At 40.1% G+C, this 20,143-nt stretch overlaps 1 protein-coding gene across 1 annotated transcript in view; it reads right to left on the bottom strand.

The window, feature by feature from the left end:
* Positions 1-5,319: 5,319 nt before the first annotated feature.
* EPHX4 (epoxide hydrolase 4) overlaps positions 5,320-20,143 on the bottom strand; it is a 62,068-nt gene continuing 47,244 nt past the window's right edge. The window contains exons 5-7 of the mRNA XM_069737557.1: positions 14,928-15,031; positions 12,488-12,636; positions 5,320-6,225 (exon numbers count right to left, since the gene is read on the bottom strand). Of these exons, the coding sequence (XP_069593658.1) occupies positions 5,991-6,225; positions 12,488-12,636; positions 14,928-15,031 (488 nt within the window). The 3' untranslated portion in view covers positions 5,320-5,990. The remainder of the gene's footprint in view (positions 6,226-12,487; positions 12,637-14,927; positions 15,032-20,143) is intronic.

Here is a 20,143-nt window from a genome sequence, read left to right as displayed (position 1 = left end):
CGTACTGGCAGGCACAGCTATAGGACGCTGTGATGTGTGTAACATACAGATGGATAGTCGGGCGCTAGAGAGCTACCATCATCCGCGAGCAGACAACAACTCTAGGGAGGGATACTTAGGAGCTTTCATCCATCGACATACATCCATCTACACACACACATAATAATTGTACACTAGCGCATGGCCGTGCGGTCATGCGCAGTTTATATAGTTGCAGGACAGGAAGTAGCCACAGAAACTTTGCCCTTCCAAGACCTGCCAAGAGGACCAATGGAATGCGCTGCAGAGCCTGAGCACATGACCCTCGATCTCCAACGGGAGATCTTGCCCTGGGCATGCTCAGTGTGCGCAAATAAGGACTTAGTCCCAGAGAAGTCCGCTCGTTGCTGACCAGCACTGACTTTAATGGCAGGAGCTGAAGAAGCAGCAGTAACTCTCTGTACAGAGCGAGACCGAGCAAGACGCTGGGACCGATGTCCCTGCTGAGCAGACTCCACTGCGGCTGGATAGAAATGGGAGACCGCAGCGGAGATGGCCTGAGATTCCCCCTGTGCAGAAGTGGGAACTCGAGACCTAACACTTACCAGTAGCATCTAATCAAACCCATAGTATTTACTACTTTTTTAAATGTTTATCAAAAGCAGTAAATCATCACACTGCTCCTATTATACAGCCATAAAGATATGCATAAAAGGTATAGATGTACCTTAAACAGCCTCCCTCAACACAGTATGATACCTCATTGCCCCATCACATAGTAAGATGGCCCTATTGCCCCCTCCCCACACACACTATAATATTCCCAAAGCCCCCCACAAACTGTGATAGTGATGATGACCCCTACAGTTTCCTGAAAAATTACTCACCTAACCCAGTTTCCCTAATGCACTGCTCCAGTCTGTGCAGTGTATGGACTGAAGTTCTGTGCAGGAAACACAATCTAGTGGTGTAATCATGCTTGTTTTACTGAGACTTAGTCAACCAGGATGAATGGAGGAAGAGGGAGCCGAGGGCTACCTGTTCCACCATTATATTCAATGGTATCTGCAACCTGAGTATGCAGATACTGCTGAAATTAAGGCACTGAGCAGGAGCACAGCCATGTGATCTGGTTCACCATAAACAGGGATGAACAAATCAGGGAAAATGTTAAACCTGCACCCCACCGGTTCTAATACAAACTAGGCAAATCCGTATCTTGATCCCAATTTGTCCCTGCCTGACTGCGGAGGTTGGCACCCTAAAATGATGCAATGGCATCCCCACTCTCTCACTCTGAGTGTCTTTAACTGCACCCTCAACTAAACACAGAGATGAACACAAAACAACAACAACATGATGTAGTGCACACAGACAGAGGGTGAGACACAGGGCTTAGGACGAATCATACAAGACGGATGGAAGAAAAAGAAAGGAACTCAAAAAGACCTTAAGTATATGTGGAAACCTCCAGACCCTACATGTAACAAAATAGGAAGAGTGCTGGGTAGGGAAATTCGCAAACAAATGGCAGGAGAAGCAATGGAAAAAAAAACTCAGCAAAATAATAATAATCCTTTACTGAGGAGCTGGGGCTCCAAGCATCCATCTAACTTAAATATAGCCAGCAAAGCCACTGCGTGTGCCAGAAGGGCATGAATAGTCTCTCCCAATATGTGATAGGACAAACTAAACGATGAAGTGAAAACACCTGCACAGAAGCAAAGCAAAAGAAAGACAAGAGCATTATCAGCAGTTGGACGGAGACAACACAGGCTGTGGTCCAACAGAGAGAAACCGACCACGCAGCCAGAGCCCCGGAGTCAGGCCATGACAATTTGATAACAGATTTCCAAATCATTGCAGTCTTCTTTTCATTATATTTTACAACATAACAACTTTTTTGGATTTGGTATTGCAATTCATTATCAAACTTGTTGCATCACCAAAATGAACATGACATGCACATACTTTTATCTTAGTATGGCATACTATGCCATGTATGCCCTTACAATGTGCCACTTATTCTTAAAGCTTGTCTAGACATTTTCTTAAAGCTTATCTACACATTTACAAGCTTTTATGCTAGATACCACACTTTGGGGGGATATATATATTAAATTCAACAATACTGAGAATGGACCAAACAATCAGGACACGGTGACAGGAGAAAAGGACCAGCAAGAGCGAGTAGCATGGCATCCAGCAGCATGGGACTGAAATAAGGAGAGAAGGCAGCCACTGAGCAGTGTAAGGTGATATCACAAACAAGGCGGAGGAAGCCAAAACGAACTAGACTTTTCTCTTGAAGGTATAATCCAGCTCAGAAAGGTACGTTAAAAAATTTTTTTAAATTCTTTATTAGAAAAATATCTTTCATAAAAAAGTTACATATCTTAAAAAGTCACAGCCTCCATATGGGAATGTAATGTGGGCAGACACGTTTCGAACATTTCTTAGTCTTTGCAAAGTCATGAAAAGACTAAGAACTGTTGTTCGAAACGCGTCTACCCACATTACATTCCCATATGGAGGTTGTGCCTTTTAAGATATGTAACTTTATGAAAATATATTCTTCTAATAAAGAATTAAAAAAAAAAAATAACGGACCTTTCTGAACTGGATTATACCGTCATGATTTACTTGTTCCTGCTACACTGCAGCTTCCGTGCTGGGATACTGGGACCGATAGATGGGTGAGTTGACTTTTTTCTATATTTTTTCTTATCATAGAGCTTTCTCTTGGTTCTTTCTCCTTCACTGCATTTTTCAAGCTACTTGCATTTTTTAGGCTCAAAAGCCAAAATGTGCACTAAGAGCACACAATAAAGAGGAGCTGTCACCAGGTCAAAAGTGACCAGTTTTTGCTCATCTTTAATTCCAGTTGTCCCCCTGATTGTCCGGTTTTTAAAAAGCAAAAACCTAAATAGACAGTTGCAGAGATATGGGACATTGTTCATTGTTAGTTTTTATGGTCTTTACCAATGGGGATAGGCTCATAGAATAACAATGCAGAGCAGCCTAAAGAGATGCCGTCCACTGAATACAGTAAGTAAAGCTTCCTTGCTAAAGACCATAAAAATTAGTACTGAATAAAATGGCCCAGATCTCTGGAATTGCATGCTTAACTGTTGACTTACCATTTTTAGCCTCCCTTTTTACACCATCTCAGCCTGTGTACCGAACTTCTCTGTGCTGCACCAATTCTGTAAAACTGTAAAATGTCCTGCATTACTATTTCTCATGTATGCGTTAGTGATTTTCTAATACAAGAAAGTTGATCTGAGTTTCAATAGCGTATTTGATCAAAATGTCATCAGAGTTTCATCCAGTTTTCTTTGATGAGAAAAAATAAGATTTCTCCACGTCCTCCTTTCAGTCCGTAAAAACAGACAGCACTCGGATGTCATCTCAGTGCTGTCTAATTTTTTTCACGGACCCATAGACTTTAATTGCTGAGTTTGATCCAACACTTGTACGACATCCGACTTCTCTCCTGGATTTTGCATGGACTACGTAGTCTGCAAAAAATGATGGACGTGTAAGCAGCCCCATAGATTATTATAAGCACGGGTGCTCTTTGTGAAAACTGATGTGTGAATGAGCCCTTAAACTCGTTTCAAACCGTTTGCAATAATATGACGCACAACCTGGTCACAGATGTCTCCACTCTACTATATGCAGGTCTTCTGGATTAAATTAGCGGCATCTACCTAATCTGTCACTTCTTCTGTTCCGTTTAGATTGTACACTTTGTTGGGCAAAGGAATATATTAATTTTTCTCTCTTGTAGTTTTAATTACTTCCCAACTGTAAAGTGCTGTGGAACATGTTGGTGCTATAGAAATAAAAATATATATTTTTAATTATTATGTTGGTGCTTAAAGGGAAAATGTTTTGAAATGGAACATATAGTTCTTTATAAATGTAGAAATTCTGCTGCTGACGAGGCTGGTTCATAACACAATGTGACCTGTGAGGGAGAGAGTAAGTTTATCACAAAGTGTAATTTCTCTACATCGGGCATAATGTAAAACCTAGTAATAGGGTCTGTGTACTGTAGTGGGAAAGGAGGGATGGGCTCCTAACCCTTACAGTCTGTTCCTAGGGCTGTATAATGAGCTGAGACAGCTTCTGTAATAAAGTGTGCATGGTTCACAAAGGGCTTTTAGCCTGCGGATGCTTTTGTCATGATCGGTATGGTCACTGTGAGTATTGAAGTGCTGGGCAGCAGGAGTTGAACTTGATAGCAAGCGGCGCAATTATTCCTAATTGGTGGCCAGACGGCCTAGGATTTTATTTTGTGTGATCTGACATGCTTTGACATATGACAAAAACTGTTTAAAGCCGATATAGAATGGAAATCCTCAAGAGATGACAACGGCGTCAGATAAATCCCCAAAATCTCATCACGTTTTTCGTGCATGTACAGTATTGTTACAGCGTTTAATGCATAGCTTTATTCAAATGTATAAACACTGTATTCAGGCCCGATGTGATACAGGCCCAAATGCTCTTATGTACATGAAGCCTTAATCAGTTATACTATCATTAAATTGATGTTGGAATATGCCATTGTTGATAACTCAACATTGCAGACATTACTTCTGGAACTGGCCCCCGACCACCAGAATTGCTTTTCCTGGATCAACGGTGGTGACAGGAGGTGAGTATATGCATCTGTTTCTCATTTTATGACTACCCATGGCTAAGAAAAAAATGTTTAACGTTCGACATTCCCTTTAATATAATGAAAATCTTATCAATGATTTACTCTTAAAGGGAATCCGTCAGCATGATCCACTGCCCCAAACTGTTCCTATGTCGCTTTCTGAAAGATAATGTCATCTATAAATTTGCTGACACAATCTGTTGCTCTCTGACTGAACCCCTATTTTAATTCATATGCAAATAAGGCTGAAGTGCTTTGGGCGTGTCAAAGTATTTCCCCAGCCCCTGCCTCCTGCTCTGTTGCGGCCCACCTCTAAACCTCGATTAACCCTGTATAATCAAGCTAGCGAGCTGTCAGTCAAACAAAAGAATGTGGAAATAAAGTCGGAAGGTAGATCCTTGGGAAGTGCTTTGGCACGCCCAAAGCACTTCAGCCTCATTCTTATATGATTTTAAACACCTTTTTTTTGTAGGGGTGGGCTGGTCATGAAGAAACAGATTGCAAAATAAAAGTATGGATGACACTATTTTTCAGAAATTAACATGTCCAGTTTGGGGCAGTGGATCAAGCTGATATATTTCCTTTAAGAAAGTTCATTGTGTTGTTTTACATTATGTTGTAATATTAATATATCGTGTTCATTACAAGTAACCAAGCCAAAGACTGAATGCGCAGTATTACTGTATATTTGACATTGTGCTAGTTATTTACGGTGAGGTAAAACATTTCATTTTTCACGTCCTTGTAATCGACAACAACGAAACAGCAGAAACGCACAGAACCACCATAACAGATTCCAGTACAAAGAGTCACAGGATCAGGACAGGCCATTCTGTGTAGTGACAACATTTTAGTGATGTTACAAAATGTAGTAAAAAAATAAAAAGTAAATTATACCCATATGACCGGTCGGCCAATGGCACCCCTGTATTTAAATTCTTAAAAAGTTTTACAAGGCACCACACAACAATTTCAAATAACGCAATAAATCCGAGACTTCCATGACTTTTGTTTTTAGTACTGTGTAAACTCAGAGATGTTAAGGCATGTATATGTGCAAAGTATAACACTACAAATCAGACTGGCATTGACAACTGACACAGCTTACGGGACAATCCGCTCTGCTTATAATACACAGTGACAGTATAGTAGACACAGTACAGTGACCATGTTCACTGAGACAAGCTAAATATGGCCCTTTGTTAGATAATTTCTCGTGTTTTCTTATTTAATAAATAGACCATCTTCCCGCTAGGTGATTTTTCCCTTTATTTCCTAGCAGTAAAGCGTTTAAAAGTAAGAGTAGACCTTTCTAGACGTCTAAATCATAGAGCCAAAATCAGTCTTTTATTCGAAATCTGTCTTCATGTAGAAAAGTCCATATCAAGGTGTTCACCAACTCCGCTTGATCTTGCTGAAGCCAATGGCTGCCTTGTGACAACACCGATAGCTGAAAGTAATTCTTCACATACACCCTTGTTAGTTCCGCCATCTCCACTTCAACAAACGCATCATGTTCTCCCCATAGGAGCAGAGTTGGCATGGTCACCTGGTGATGTTTTAATGGTAGGCAGCTATAAGGAGGGAAGAGAAAATTAATTATTTTTGTATCAGTCTTTTATTAATATTCATAGTTGAAACGTTTATCGTAATGATTAAATATGGTAATGTGACATACATAATAAATACTTAAAGTCACAGCCCTTCTTCTCGGCACACAGAGGTATGTGTGCTTCGACACAGCTCCTCTGTCAGTTTAGACACAGGTCTAGATTTATTGTGTTTCTTCAGATTACATTCCATCCTGACACACATACACACTTAATAAATACTTAAAGGGACTCTGTCAGCACAGAATGACGGTTCAAACCAAGTACCGCTCGGTGCATCATGGCGTGGCCAAATATTTAACCGCGCCTTCCTTACTTGCTTGTTTTCCCTGTATCTTCACCCCACACCATCCTCTTTGAGCAACAGCTCTGGCTTGATAGAGCCAGAGAAGTGAGCAGATAGAAAGAAAAAAAGCAGGTGAGATAGTGCATTTTGGCCCCACCATGATGCATCGAGCACCTGTGCTTGGTTTGAACAGTCATTCTGTTCTGACAAAGTCCATTTAAAAGGGGTTATCCATTGAGAACAAGGTATCACTTATTTTCAAGTTTTTCTGGTGTACCCACATGTGTTAATTAAATTATGTTTTTTTTGTATTTTTTTTTTCTGCGATAAAATTTGTTTTAGTTTTTTTCACTCTTATTTATTTTCATTACACATTTCCTTGTTTAGGTATAATTAAATGAACCAGTTGAACTCTCCCCAACCAATACTATTGAGATATGGGTGCAATTTCTTTTAATGTTATAAGGTCTTTTATGTGCTTACTAACGCTGCAGTGTTTTGAAGAAAGTAATTTTATTGTGCAAATGAAGCAGGACTAGTCCAGCAGAGTGTCTTTTCACCCTGATTAGTCCTGCCTTGGATCTTCTATTCATGACCCTCCATTTTGGGTGTGATTGGCAGCCTGTATATCGGTGCAGCAATGCCAAGAATTTTATGCAGGTTGTTAATCACACCCAAGAGGGAGTAATTCGAAGAACCAAGCCGGGACTGGTTAGAGGGAAGAAATGTCCCATTGGACTAATTATGCTTTATTTACATATGCAATGCTGCAGATTCTTGAAACACTGCAGGATTAGTAAGCACAAAACTCCTTATTAGGATAAAATAAATCTGTTGTAGTATCGACTGGGGACAGATAGATGACCTGACAGGTTTCCTTTAAAGTCACAATTATTAAATATCCCGGAAAAAAAACTTTCATCCAGACAAAAAATCCTATTATTCTAAATCTCAATATTTAGGCGCCTGAACAAAATAAATTTTTCAAACAATTTTAATTAATCACCTCCACTTGCTCAGGGATTCTCATTAGCAACTTTTCATTTCCTCTACTGTACACACAGTACTGACGCAGGCGTGTGTGTTGGTGTTCAGTGACTATGTAAAGGGGTTAAGTGAGTAATGTTCACTGTTGTATTTATGTCTGTTTGCTTACAGGTATTACCATTACTTTGTCTCCATGTCTTATTGTTCTTCTTTGTATATAATTGTGATAATGTTCACCGCATTGCATGTACAGTATAGGGAAAGAGTAGTGCTCTTGCTTGGACACTAGAGGGGGGCACTTTAGTATACAGAACAGTTAGTAGGTAGTATAGCGTTAATTGTAGGAGGGGCTGCCGAGAGTAAGGGTTAGAGCAGAGAGGAAGTTAGTCAGATGGGGCCGGGGTGCCCAAAGGGTCCACATGGGCTATAGGCCCAGGACGGCTTGGCAGCCACGCAATGTTAAAGCAGCACAACCCACGTTCCCACGGCCACTGGGCATCATTGCCACACGTCATGCACAATAACCATATACTCATCTGTACTATGATGTGAAGGGTCGCTATCACAGTTAGCCATCGGTAAGCCCCCATAAGAACGACATCCCAGATAGTATCCGACGCGTTTCCCCCCCATGGGAATAGCGGGGGTTCATCAGGGAATGCTGGCCATCAAGATAGAATGTGGCATAAGTTGATGAATACTATCAGCCTCAAATGCGTACACTGTGATAATGTATTAAACCCTATTAAGGGGAGCACATGTCCTATGAGGTGTAGCTTGTTGGTGGTCTCTGGAACTATTATGTTTGAAGGTGGCCTTTTATTTTTGTGGAGGTCGATCTGTGGCCCAATGTGGATAGCATACTCCGTTTTGTGTTCCATTTAGATATTATTGACCAGATGTAATGTACTCTATATACAGTTAGGTCCATATATATTTGGACAGAGAAAACATTTTTCTAATTTTGGTTCTAGACATTACCACAATGAATTTTAAACAAAACAAATCAGATGCAGTTGGAGTTCAGACTTTCAGCTTTCATTTGAGGGTATCCACATTAAAATTGGATGAAGGGTTTAGGAGTTTCAGCTCCTTAACACGTGCCACCCTGTTTTTAAAGGGACCAAAAGTAATTGGACAATTGACTCCAAGGCTATTTCATGGAAAGGTGTGGGCAATCCCTTCGTTTTGTCATTCTTAATTAAGCAGATAAAAGGCCTGGAGTTGATTTGATGTGTGGTGCTTGCATTTGGAAGGTTTTGCTGTGAAGTAAACATCCAGTCAGAGGAGCTCTCCATGCAGGTGAAATAAGCCATCCTTAAGCTGCGAAAACAGAAAAAACCCATCCGAGAAATTGCTACAATATTAGGAGTGGCAAAATCTACAGTTTGGTACATCGTGAGAAAGAAAGAAAGCACTGGTGAACTCATCAATGCAAAAAGACCTGGGCGCCCACGGAAGACAACAGTGGTGGATGATCGCAGAATAATCTCCATGGTGAAGAGAAACCCGTTCACAACAGCCAACCAAGTGAACAACACCCTCCAGGAGGTAGGCGTATCAATATCCAAATCTACCATAAAGAGAAGACTGCATGAAAGTAAATACAGAGGGTTCACTGCACGGTGCAAGCCACTCATAAGCATCAAGAATAAAAAGGCTAGACTGGACTTTGCTAAAAAACATCTAAAAAAGCCAGCACAGTTCTGGAAGAACATTCTTTGGATAGATAAAACCAAAATCAACCTCTACCAGAATGATGGAAAGAGAAAAGTATGGCGAAGGCGTGGTACAGCTCATGATCCAAAGCATACCACATCATCTGTAAAACACGGCGGAGGCAGTGTGATGGCTTGGGCATGCATGGCTGCCAGTGGCACTGGGTCACTAGTGTTTATTGATGATGTGACACAGGACAGAAGCAGCCGAATGAATTCTGAGGTATTCAGAGATATACTGTGTGCTCAGATCCAGCCAAATGCAGCCAAACTGATTGTCCATTTGTAGTATGAAACGACGACCAATGACCCAAAACATAAAGCCAAAGCAACCCAGGAGTTTATTAAAGCAAAGAAGTGGAATATTCTTGAATGGCCAAGTCAGTCACCTGATCTCAACCCAATTGAGCAGCATTTCACTTGTTAAAGACTAAACTTCAGACAGAAAGGCCCACAAACAAACAGCAACTGAAAACCAGCGCAGTGAAGGCCTGGCAGAGCATCAAAAAGGAGGAAACACAGCGTCTGGTGATGTTCATGAGTTCAAGACTTCAGGCAGTCATTGCCAACAAAGGGTTTTCAACCAAGTACTAAAAATGAACATTTTATTTAAAAATATTGAATCTGTCCAATTACTTTTGGCCCCTTTAAAAACAGGGTGGCACATGTTAAGGAGCTGAAACTTCTAAACCTTTCATCCAATTTTACTGTGAATACCCTCAAATGAAAGCTGAAAGTCTGAACTTCAACTGCATCTGAATTGTTTTGCTTAAAATTTATTGTGGTAATGTCTATAACCAAAATTAGAAAAATGATGTCTCTGTCCAAATATATATGGACCTAACTGTAGATAAACATCATGGTATTTACTGATGATCTAGAATATATATATATATATATATATATATATATATATATATATATATATATATAAAAAGTGATATAGAAGGCGGAGAGTTTGCTTCCTCTTAACAAGACTGCAGAACAAATGAGACAAGTACATAATCTCACACTGTATTTGCCTACAGACTGGTATGGACATTTTTCTATAAAGGGGATATTATATCCCATTCTCTCCCATTTTGGAGCAAAATAGAGTGTTTATTATTGGGGGAAATACCCGCTCTATCTTTTATTTCATTTTTTCTATTTTTCTTTTTCAAGTTTGTTGTGTTTTTTTTCACATAGGCAATGGGTGTATTGGGACATATTTTTAGCTGATCATAGGGATTTGTAGGGACAGGAGGGCGAGCTGCCGCGGAGTGGGGGCGCCTACCGCTGAAACTTAGGGTGCCAACCTCCACTGTCAGGTAGGGGTCACTCTAGTTTATTTAAAGGGCCCAACAGGACACATTATTGGTATTTATATTATTCCCTATGATATTTATATATTTAAATTATTGTTACTTGTCTCCAATTTTGGAATACTCTCTTAAACGTTATACATTAAAAGTTATATTTTAGGGATCCTTGTTTCTTTCTTTTGTTTTTTTCTGAAGTGCCCAGGGGACCTGAACCTGGAGACGCAGGTACGCTGAGCAGTGGATTACAGTTTTCTGTGAGGGAAGGACGGGACACAGATGCTTCAGTGTCTCTGGCTACGACTACAGTCCTGGTCTCCCCTTACAACTAGAGGTTGTTACATGAAAGTCAGCCAAACCTGCCAATCTCAGCAGGACAGTGCTACCACTTAATATACATGACAGCATCTGGTTGAACTGTATAAAGGGCAATTCTTTGGTTTTCAGGGGAGATAAGCCACTTTCAGGAGTGTCTGGCAGCATATTTATCCTGTCTCCCCCTTGTAAACACACTTGGCTTAGGGTACCGTCACACTGAACGATATCGCTAGCGATCCGTGACGTTGCAGCGTCCTGGCTAGCGATATCGTTCAGTTTGACACGCAGCAGCGATCAGAATCCTGCTGTGATGTCGTTGGTCGGGGCTAGAAGGCCAGAACTTTATTTGGTCGCTGGCTCTCCCGCTGACATCGCTGAATCGGCGTGTGTGACACCGATTCAGAGATGTCTTCGCTGGTAACCAGGGTAAACATCGGGTTACTAAGCGCAGGGCCGCACTTAGTAACCCAATGTTTACCCTGGTTACCATCCTAAAAGTAAAAAAAACAAACGCTTCATACTTACCTTCCGCTGTCTGTCCCCGGCGCTGTGCTTTCCTGCACTCACTGTGAGCACAGCGGCCGGAAAGCAGAGCGGTGACGTCACCGCTCTGCTTTCCGGCCGCCGTGCTCACAGCCAGTACAGAGAAGCACAGCGCCGAGGACAGACAGGGGAAGGTAAGTATGAAGCGTTTGTTTTTTTTTACTTTTAGGATGGTAACCAGGGTAAACATCGGGTTACTAAGCGCGGCCCTGCGCTTAGTAACCCGATGTTTACCCTGGTTACCGGCATCGTTGGTCGCTGGAGAGCGGTCTGTGTGACAGTTCTCCAGCGACCAAACAGCGACGCTGCAGCGATCCGGATCATTGTCTGGATCGCTGCAGCGTCGTTTAGTGTGAAGGTACCTTTAGCGTTTATGTGTTTGGGAGAGTCGGAAGAGATACCTGGCAGCTATCTGATGGGTATAGCTGGCTTTAGGGTAACTGCTGAAAGTTAGTTTGAACCAAAGAGAGGTAAGTAAGTAATATTTTCTGTTAAAGGGGTTCTCTAAAAAGATAATAAAATGGCCTCTGTTATGTAATTCAAACAGCAGCCCATCCTAGTCATGAAGAAGATTTAATCTTCCGATGTAATAGCCCTTTTCCTCGGCACACGGAGGTATGTGTGCTTTCAACACAGCTCCTCTGTCAGTTTAGACACAGGTCTAGATGCAGTGTGTTTCTTCAGATTACATCCCATTCTGACATGTGACTAGTAAGGGCTGATGTTTAAATTGTGTAATGGGGGAAATTTTATTACATTCTTGAAGAATCTCTTTAACTATTTGAATAATCTGATACTGTATATAACAGGCCATTTAGAAAATACCACCTTCTTTTTTCCTGCTCCTGTGAATACTCTTAAAAGTTGGCACAATCCCAGCAACTTTGCCCAGTGTTTAAAAACAAAAGCTGGGAACTGGGTAGTCTGCCTCCTTGGGCGACCACACAATACTGTATACTTCACTAGAATGATGGGTATGGTCATGTTACAGTCAAGTAAAATTGGTCTAATTATGTTTTTAAACATGTTTAGTCACAACAACATGCACATTATAAATTGTTAAAAGCACTCACCTAAATATATTACGATAATGGTTTAAAGGGCCACTAAGGGCTCCTGGTTGTGAAAATACATAAATATATGCCTCCATGTCCTCCATTGTGAACCTGGAGTTGTGCCTTCTGATTCCAGTTGACTCGCTAATAAACAAATCTTTAAGGATCTATAAAAGATGAAAAAAATACAAACGCAATATCAAATCGTACATGGGAACACAGTAACGTGTAACTTCTATTCATATGTTAGCTCACTTTTTAAAGTGCATCTCTCACCTACATACAGTGGAGGCAACCATTGTGTAGGCTCAATCAGTATTCATGAGAATGCAGACTATCAAGTCACTAGGAACCAGTGACCTCATTGAGTAACCCCATCTACAACAACAACAGCAGTTCATCATATTTAGGATCGATCATTGGTCTAGGTCATTGAAGCCAAAACAGCATTAAGTGTATTCTTGTAACAGAATGTTTTTCTAAAATATCTGCAGTCTTATTTATCATATGTGTTGTATGGCTAATGAGGGCTTACATTATCATAAATTATAGTTTATTAGTATTCTGTTGGCAAAACCCATGCAGATTTATAATGGTGGTGTAGAAATTTAGTGCACTGTTGATACTCGCAGCTCTTTCTTCGATTATCGATTTTGAATGTGCACTCTATACATTGATTATATTGTAAATTTACTTTCACTACATTAATGCTAGGCCAGATAATAAGAACAGATTAAACATATAATTGCATTATATAACAGAGGGGGCAGACACGAAGTGCTGCAACTACCGGTTAGATTGGAGGAGCATTTCCCTAAAAGAAAAGTGTAAAGGTACAAAAAAAAATCACTAGTAGCATAGGTCTTAAGAGTTGCCCTCATATTGCAATATCCTACATATTCTGCGATGGTTCTCTTAACTCATCAGCCTCAGTCTCTAAGCCCTATTAAGTTATATACCAAAAGAGATGACCTGGAATATAAGTTGGTATGCAAAGTGTAGGCGCATGTTCCTACTAGGCACTAAAGAGACAAAACCTAAGATAAAAACAAAATGAGCAAATACCCTGAAGTAAGCCATCCCACCATGTCCATTACTCAGGTTCTCAGTCCTGCTCGGCCCTTATTCACATTTTTGTCATTTGACATATGGTAAGGTTTTAACCCCTTTCCGACGTTGGGCATAATAGTACTCCCACGTCGGACACCCTACATTACAGCCATTTTAGCTGTTAAGAAGGGGTTGTATAGAAAAATGGGTGATTATTAACATTAACTTTATTACACATGCAGAAAGGGGTCCTAGAATAATACTAAATAATGTGTTGACTGTAAACAATGGGAATATCCCTGTTGAGTGACCTAGTATATGTTACTTTTAAAGAAAAAAGCAATATCTGAAATATGAATGAACAGGGCCATTATAGAAAAATATTTAGAACTGAGAGTCCTCAGTGGTTGATACCTTTTAGTCTCGAAAGCTTGCAATTTGTTACCATCTTTTCAGTTAGCCATTAAAAGGTATCAACCACTGAGGACTCTCAATTCTAAGTATTTTTCTATCTACTGGCTAACACGGTGCCAAGATATATTTCTTTCCTGTATCAAAATCAGCGCCATTATAGGAATACTGCTTTCAGGGTCCCAAATAGGGAACTTGTATGAGAGTTAAAAAGTTTCAAATATGAGATAAAAGTTAATAAGTAACAAGGAGAAATTTTTTGTTCCCAACTCAGTGTCCTTTGTTTCATATGAGCTGTTTTCTGTGGGGCTCAAATATTTCTAATGGTGAAACTTATACCAACATATATTTTTTACCTTTCTTGTTTTCAATGCCAATCGGATTCCAAATGTGCATAACCAAGTTATAAAATTGGCCCAATGTTCAATAATAATAATAATGCAAAGGAAGTAGTATTACATTACTAAAGTTTAAGTTAATTTCCCGATGAAATCTGGATGACAACTCTTATGGGAGCTGTAAGAACAATTATTGCTAAAAAGAAATCACTGGATATATATTTACCAACTTGATTTTTTAATTATTTTAGTTAGAAACACACTTTTGTGCGTGCAAATAATCTATCACTTGCTATGTAAAATAATTAGGGGCACATAGATAAAACTAATTAGAAAATTAAACATTGTTTATTCTAGCTCATTCCTTTAAGTTTACAATGGATCAATACACATCCCAAAGATATGATTCATGCTTTATTTTTCCATTTACAACATGATAAGTAACCTTCACTAATAAAAAAAAAAAAAAAAAGAATGTAAAAGGGCTGTCGGTAATGGAAAAGTCATGCCCAAAGTACATTATGTTTCAATTACGTGAGCTGTATAAATGGATATGGAGAGGCTGACTATTCTTGGCACCAGTGTAAATATACTGATTAATTACATCTTTAATGTTATCTATAATGACATCTGGAATGTAAGAGTCTAGGTCAGCTCACCTTGTAATCATTTACAGTATACATGAGTTCAGGAAACCAAGGCATTTGGAAAAAGAAGTAGTAACCAGATTTAATCAATTGTGAAGGGTGTCGTAGAATGTATTCTGAAACAAAAATGCCCATGAATTATTTTTTTACGCCACTACTAACGAGTTCTTATGCAATATAGAAAATGTGGCTAAACATGCACATTACATTAGACAAAATGATTTGTTTTAATATGATAGCACAAGGTAATATCACAATACCACCACTTCTGAGAAATCAAGAATGCCAAGAAGAAAGTGACAAATACTAAATTGCAGACATCACATGAGTTTGTAGAAACTAGATGCAACTTGTCATAGAGGAAAAATGTTAATCCTTAAGACATCTCCGGAGGGGGGACATATTACCCTCACATTGAACATATAGTCATGGCCATCATTGTTGGCACCCTTGAAATTGTTCCAATTAATGAAGTATTTCTCCCAGAAAATTATTGCAATTACACGTTTTGTTATACACATGTTTATTTTCTTTGCGTGTATTGGAACAACACAAACAAAAAAAAAAAAAAAAAGGCAAATTTGACATCATTTCTCACAAAACCCCAAAAATGGGTTGGACAAAGTTGTTGACACTTTTCAAAATTGTGGGTAAATAACTTTGTTTCATGCATATGATGCTCTTTCAAAGTCACCTGCGGCAAGTAAGAGGTGTGGACAATATGAAACCAAAAAGGGAAGAAGTTAACTTGATCTTTGCATTGTGTGCCATGTATGTACCACACTAAGCATGGAGAACAGAAAGAGGAGAAGAGAACTGTCTGAGGACTTGAGAACCAAAATTATCAAACAATATCAACAATCTCATGGTTACAAGTCCATCTCCAGAGATCTTGATGTTCCTTTGTCCATGGTGCGCAACATAAAAAAGAAGTTTATAAACCATGGCACTGTAGATAATCTCTCTGGACATGGACAGCACAGAAAAATTGATGAAACGTTACAATGCAGGATAGTCCAGATAGTGAATAAGCAGCCCCAATCAAGTTCTAAAGAAATTCAAGCTATCCTTCAGGCTTAGACTGCAACAGTGACAGCGCAAACTAGCTATCGAAATTTAATTAAATGAAACGCTAATGCAGGGCACCCAGGAGACCACTGCTGTCATAGAAATGTAAAAAAGCTAGACTTTAGTTTGCCAAAAAATATGTGAGTAAGCAAAAATCTTTCTAGGAAGGCATCTTATGGACAGATGAGACAAAGATAGAGCTGTTTGGTAAAGTACATCATTCTACTGTTTACCCAAAACGAGGCCTACAAAAAAAGAACACGGTACCTACAGACAAATATGGTAGAAGTTCAAAGATGTTTTGGGGTTGATTTGCTGCGTCTGGCACTGGGTACCTTGACTCTGGTAATCTTCAGATTTCATGATGCCTTGCACAAAAGATTTTGGGTCGCAATGTAGTGCACTGTGTCAAAAAGCTAGGTTTGGATAGAAACAAAGCACTGGAGAGTTCTGAAGTGGCCAGAAATCAGTCCAGATCTAAATCCCATTAAACACCTGCGGAGAGATTTTTGGGAGAAGGCGCCCTTCACATATGAGGGACCTGGAGCAGTTTGTAAAATAAGAGTGGTAAAAAATTCCAGTTCAGAGGTGTAAAAAGATTGTTGATGGTTATAGGAAGCAATTGATTGCAATTATTTATTCCAAAGTGTATACAACCACATATTAAATTGAGGGTACCAACAATTTTGTCCAGCCCATTTTGGGGGTTTTGTGTGAAATTATGTCCAATTTGCCTCTGTTTCTCTTTATTTTTTGTGTTGTTCCAATACACACAAAGAAAATAAGCATGTGAATAATAAAACTTGTGTCATTGCAATAATTTTTCCGGGGGTAATCCTTTTTTTTTTTTTTGTAAAGTTTCTGGAATAATTACAAGGGTGCCAACACTTTCAGCCATGACTGTATGGGATTAATTATAGCTTGGGAAGAGAAAGGCTTATTCTAACAGGGGAAGTGGGAGGGAGCTGACACTTCAACCTTCATTAAAGTAGGGGATACCTACAGTAAACGTGTATTGAGAACAGGAGATTTGTTCTGGGAAAAAGTCTGAGATTTGTTTACACAGACCAGGAGAAGTACGCTTCCCAGGAGTAGAACTTGCTCTGATCAAAGTACTGTTCTGAGACGTTTTGGAGCCAGTACAAAACATCAATGATGAATATTGGGATTTGCATCAATCCAATATTTAAGGGAGATATATTTTTGGTAGCGTAGCGGACGGACAAACATAACGCATTCACTCACATCATTACAAGCCTGGCGGAACCCCTCCAACTTAATATTGGTGCTATCCATGCCATGTTTCATCACTATAGACAGGTCAAATTGAGATAAGAAACATGATGACAATATCTACCGCCTAGGACCTCCAGGGGTGAAGATATCCTGTAATTTGGGAATCTCATAAAATTCTGAAAAACCCAGCCCTTACATGAGCTCACCAAGGGAAAATATGTGGGCATAACCTTGATTTAATGGAAAGCAGAATTTGGGTTTGGTCATTTGTTGGTCCTAGAAGGTACAGCTTGCTATGAGTTCTGTCCATTTTCCTAAGGAGTACATCCCTCCGCTTAGCTCTGAGCCACTTTTGTGACCCAGGTTTAGTAGCTTTGTTATCCCTTTTATTTTATCTCATTGTATATACTGTATTGTTTTGTTCCCACTGTATATCATCTTTGTATATTTTTTTATAAATACTTCCAACCTTTTCGAATTAAAAGTATAAAATTTAATAACTCTGTTCCTCTTGCTCTGTAAACAGCACCCCTAAAGTCATACGTTACCTGTAATGGGTGTCCAAGTGTGCAATCCGCTTGTATAAACGATTGGTGGTGGCAGCTAGTAGTTAATTTGTTATTGTGGAGTGGGCTGTGACCTACCGGGGTACATACGGTATATATAACAAAAATAAACAGTGTTTTGCATCATGCATTGTCATACAAATATTCACATTTATGTGAACCTATGCAGTATCAAAATAAGGAGTAATGTGGTGTTCAGCAAAAAAGTAGTGCAACAGTCATTCAAGAAAAAGAGTACTCACTGTTTCCTAAAATCAGTCCTTTATTGCAATACTCTAGAAATACATGCGGTGTGCAGGGGGTCAGGCTTCATGTGGCTCAAGTGCGTCAGCAGTTCCTGCAAGATGAAGGCATTGAAGCTATGGACTGGCCCGCCCGCTCCCCAGACCTGAATCCGATTGAACACATCTGGGACATCATATCTTGCACCATCCACCAACGTCTCGTTGCACCACAGACTGTCCAGAAGTTGGTGGATGCTTTAGTCCAGGTCTGGGAGGAGATCCCTCAGGAGACCATCTGGCGCCTAATCAGGAGCATGCCCAGGCGTTATAGAGAGGCAGTAATGCCCTGATGGCGGCCCTGCTGACAGGAGTCTGCATATGGAGCAGAAGCTCCTATAAGGTAACCCAGCGTATGGGGTGCTTTGTGGTCACCTATGGCAACTGGTCAGATAAGGATCAGTGTGTTTAGAGACCGCGACCCAATGTCATATGCGCTATATGACTAGGGACATTGATGAACCGTTCGGCGTACGGACACCCATGGTAACTGGACAAAGTGAAAGGTCCAGCATGTTTAGTGTCCATGAGATAAAGCCGAGTATGAAGTGTCTAAAGATAAAGCTGCAACTTAATGTCACCGGTTGGTGCCTATTATGTTCTATGAAGTGTATATGATGAACTGTGCATAATCAGGTTTATGATGCCATAATAAACCGTGTGGTCTGTTTAAGTAGAAAAACCATGCCTAAGTGCTTGAATCCTGTGCCAAGCGAGTGTCCCCCAATTTACTCAGTAAGTGCAATCTGACACCTGACAAACTTGTGAAACGGTGGGATCTGTGCGACACCCCTCACCCACCCACCCGGCTGGTATCCATTACACAGCTACTTAAACTGTAGCTTTAAAGCTATGCAATAATGTATGGTATGTTAGTTAGCGCCTAGCCAGGTAAGTCTTGTTGTTTTTGGTTTCCTTATTGTTTTTTACCTTTTCAGCTGAAAATAAAGCTCCACTCTTTCTTTATATGGACTGTGTCTGCCTACAACGCCCAAACGCATTACACCCCCTGTATACAGTAAGAGACCACACACTGCCCCTATATACAACATGAGCCCCACACAGGTATCCCCCTATATGCAATATGAACCTACACACATTCACAACTTCTTGTGTTTGGTTGCAGGGGTGGACATACGATTAGTGCAACTTGTGCTGCGCCACAAAACCCCAAGAGGTAAGGGGGAAACTGCGACCTCCAAAGGAGATGAAATAGTGCAAATGGACTGCAAAGGGCCCATGTATTGTTCTGGCACAGGTGCCCTCTTCTGTCTTGGTGCGCTCCTGCACTGTAGGTATAGACACATATTTGTTCACCACAACTAGACACAAGCAATTCAATTTATACTAATGAAGGGGTCCTCCACGGCGGCCGGTCTTCACTTCTGTACCTGTCATCTTGGGTACATTTGGTGCCAGTCTTGACCACGGACCAGGGAATCTTTAACTACAGATAATTTTTCTGTGCATTACATTGGACATGCAGCTGACAGATATGTTTCAGGGGGTTACAGCATTTACACATTGGGATGAGTCTGCTATAGTCCAGGGAATAGGCAAGTATTGAAGACAGCACTCACAAGAACCAAACATAAAGGTTATATTCACAGGATTGTGGACAAACTAAAAGTTGTGATCACTGACAATTGTTGAAGGTCAAAATACAATGTCACGGTCACAGGCAAGACAATATATTTCATAAGGGCAGCCTATGCAACTGATATGGGATCAACTTGATAGTAGAAGAACTATCAAGAATAAAATCTAGTCATATCTCCCTTTCATATGGATTGAAAGGAGTTGCAGAAGGCCCTCCTGCTTCACATTTGCATCAACACAATATGTAAGGAAAAAAGCTGCAGACCCCCTGAAGAAGCAGCTAAACTGGTAAAAAATGTAAAGATTAGTGTTATTGATCTGACGAGTGTTACAATGGCTCCACTGGCTAAAACAGATAGTGGTCTTGTTTTCAGACATCTCTTGGTCTTTAGTAGTACATCCTACAACCATCGAACCAATGATCCTGTATAATGAATTTATGGGTGAAGTAATCATGTGATAGATATAACCTTCATGT

The sequence above is a fragment of the Ranitomeya imitator genome, chromosome 8, assembly GCF_032444005.1.
Source record: "Ranitomeya imitator isolate aRanImi1 chromosome 8, aRanImi1.pri, whole genome shotgun sequence".
NCBI lineage: Eukaryota > Metazoa > Chordata > Amphibia > Anura > Dendrobatidae > Ranitomeya > Ranitomeya imitator.
Note: the sequence above shows the minus strand (reverse complement) of the source record. Positions and strands in the feature narration are given on the sequence as shown.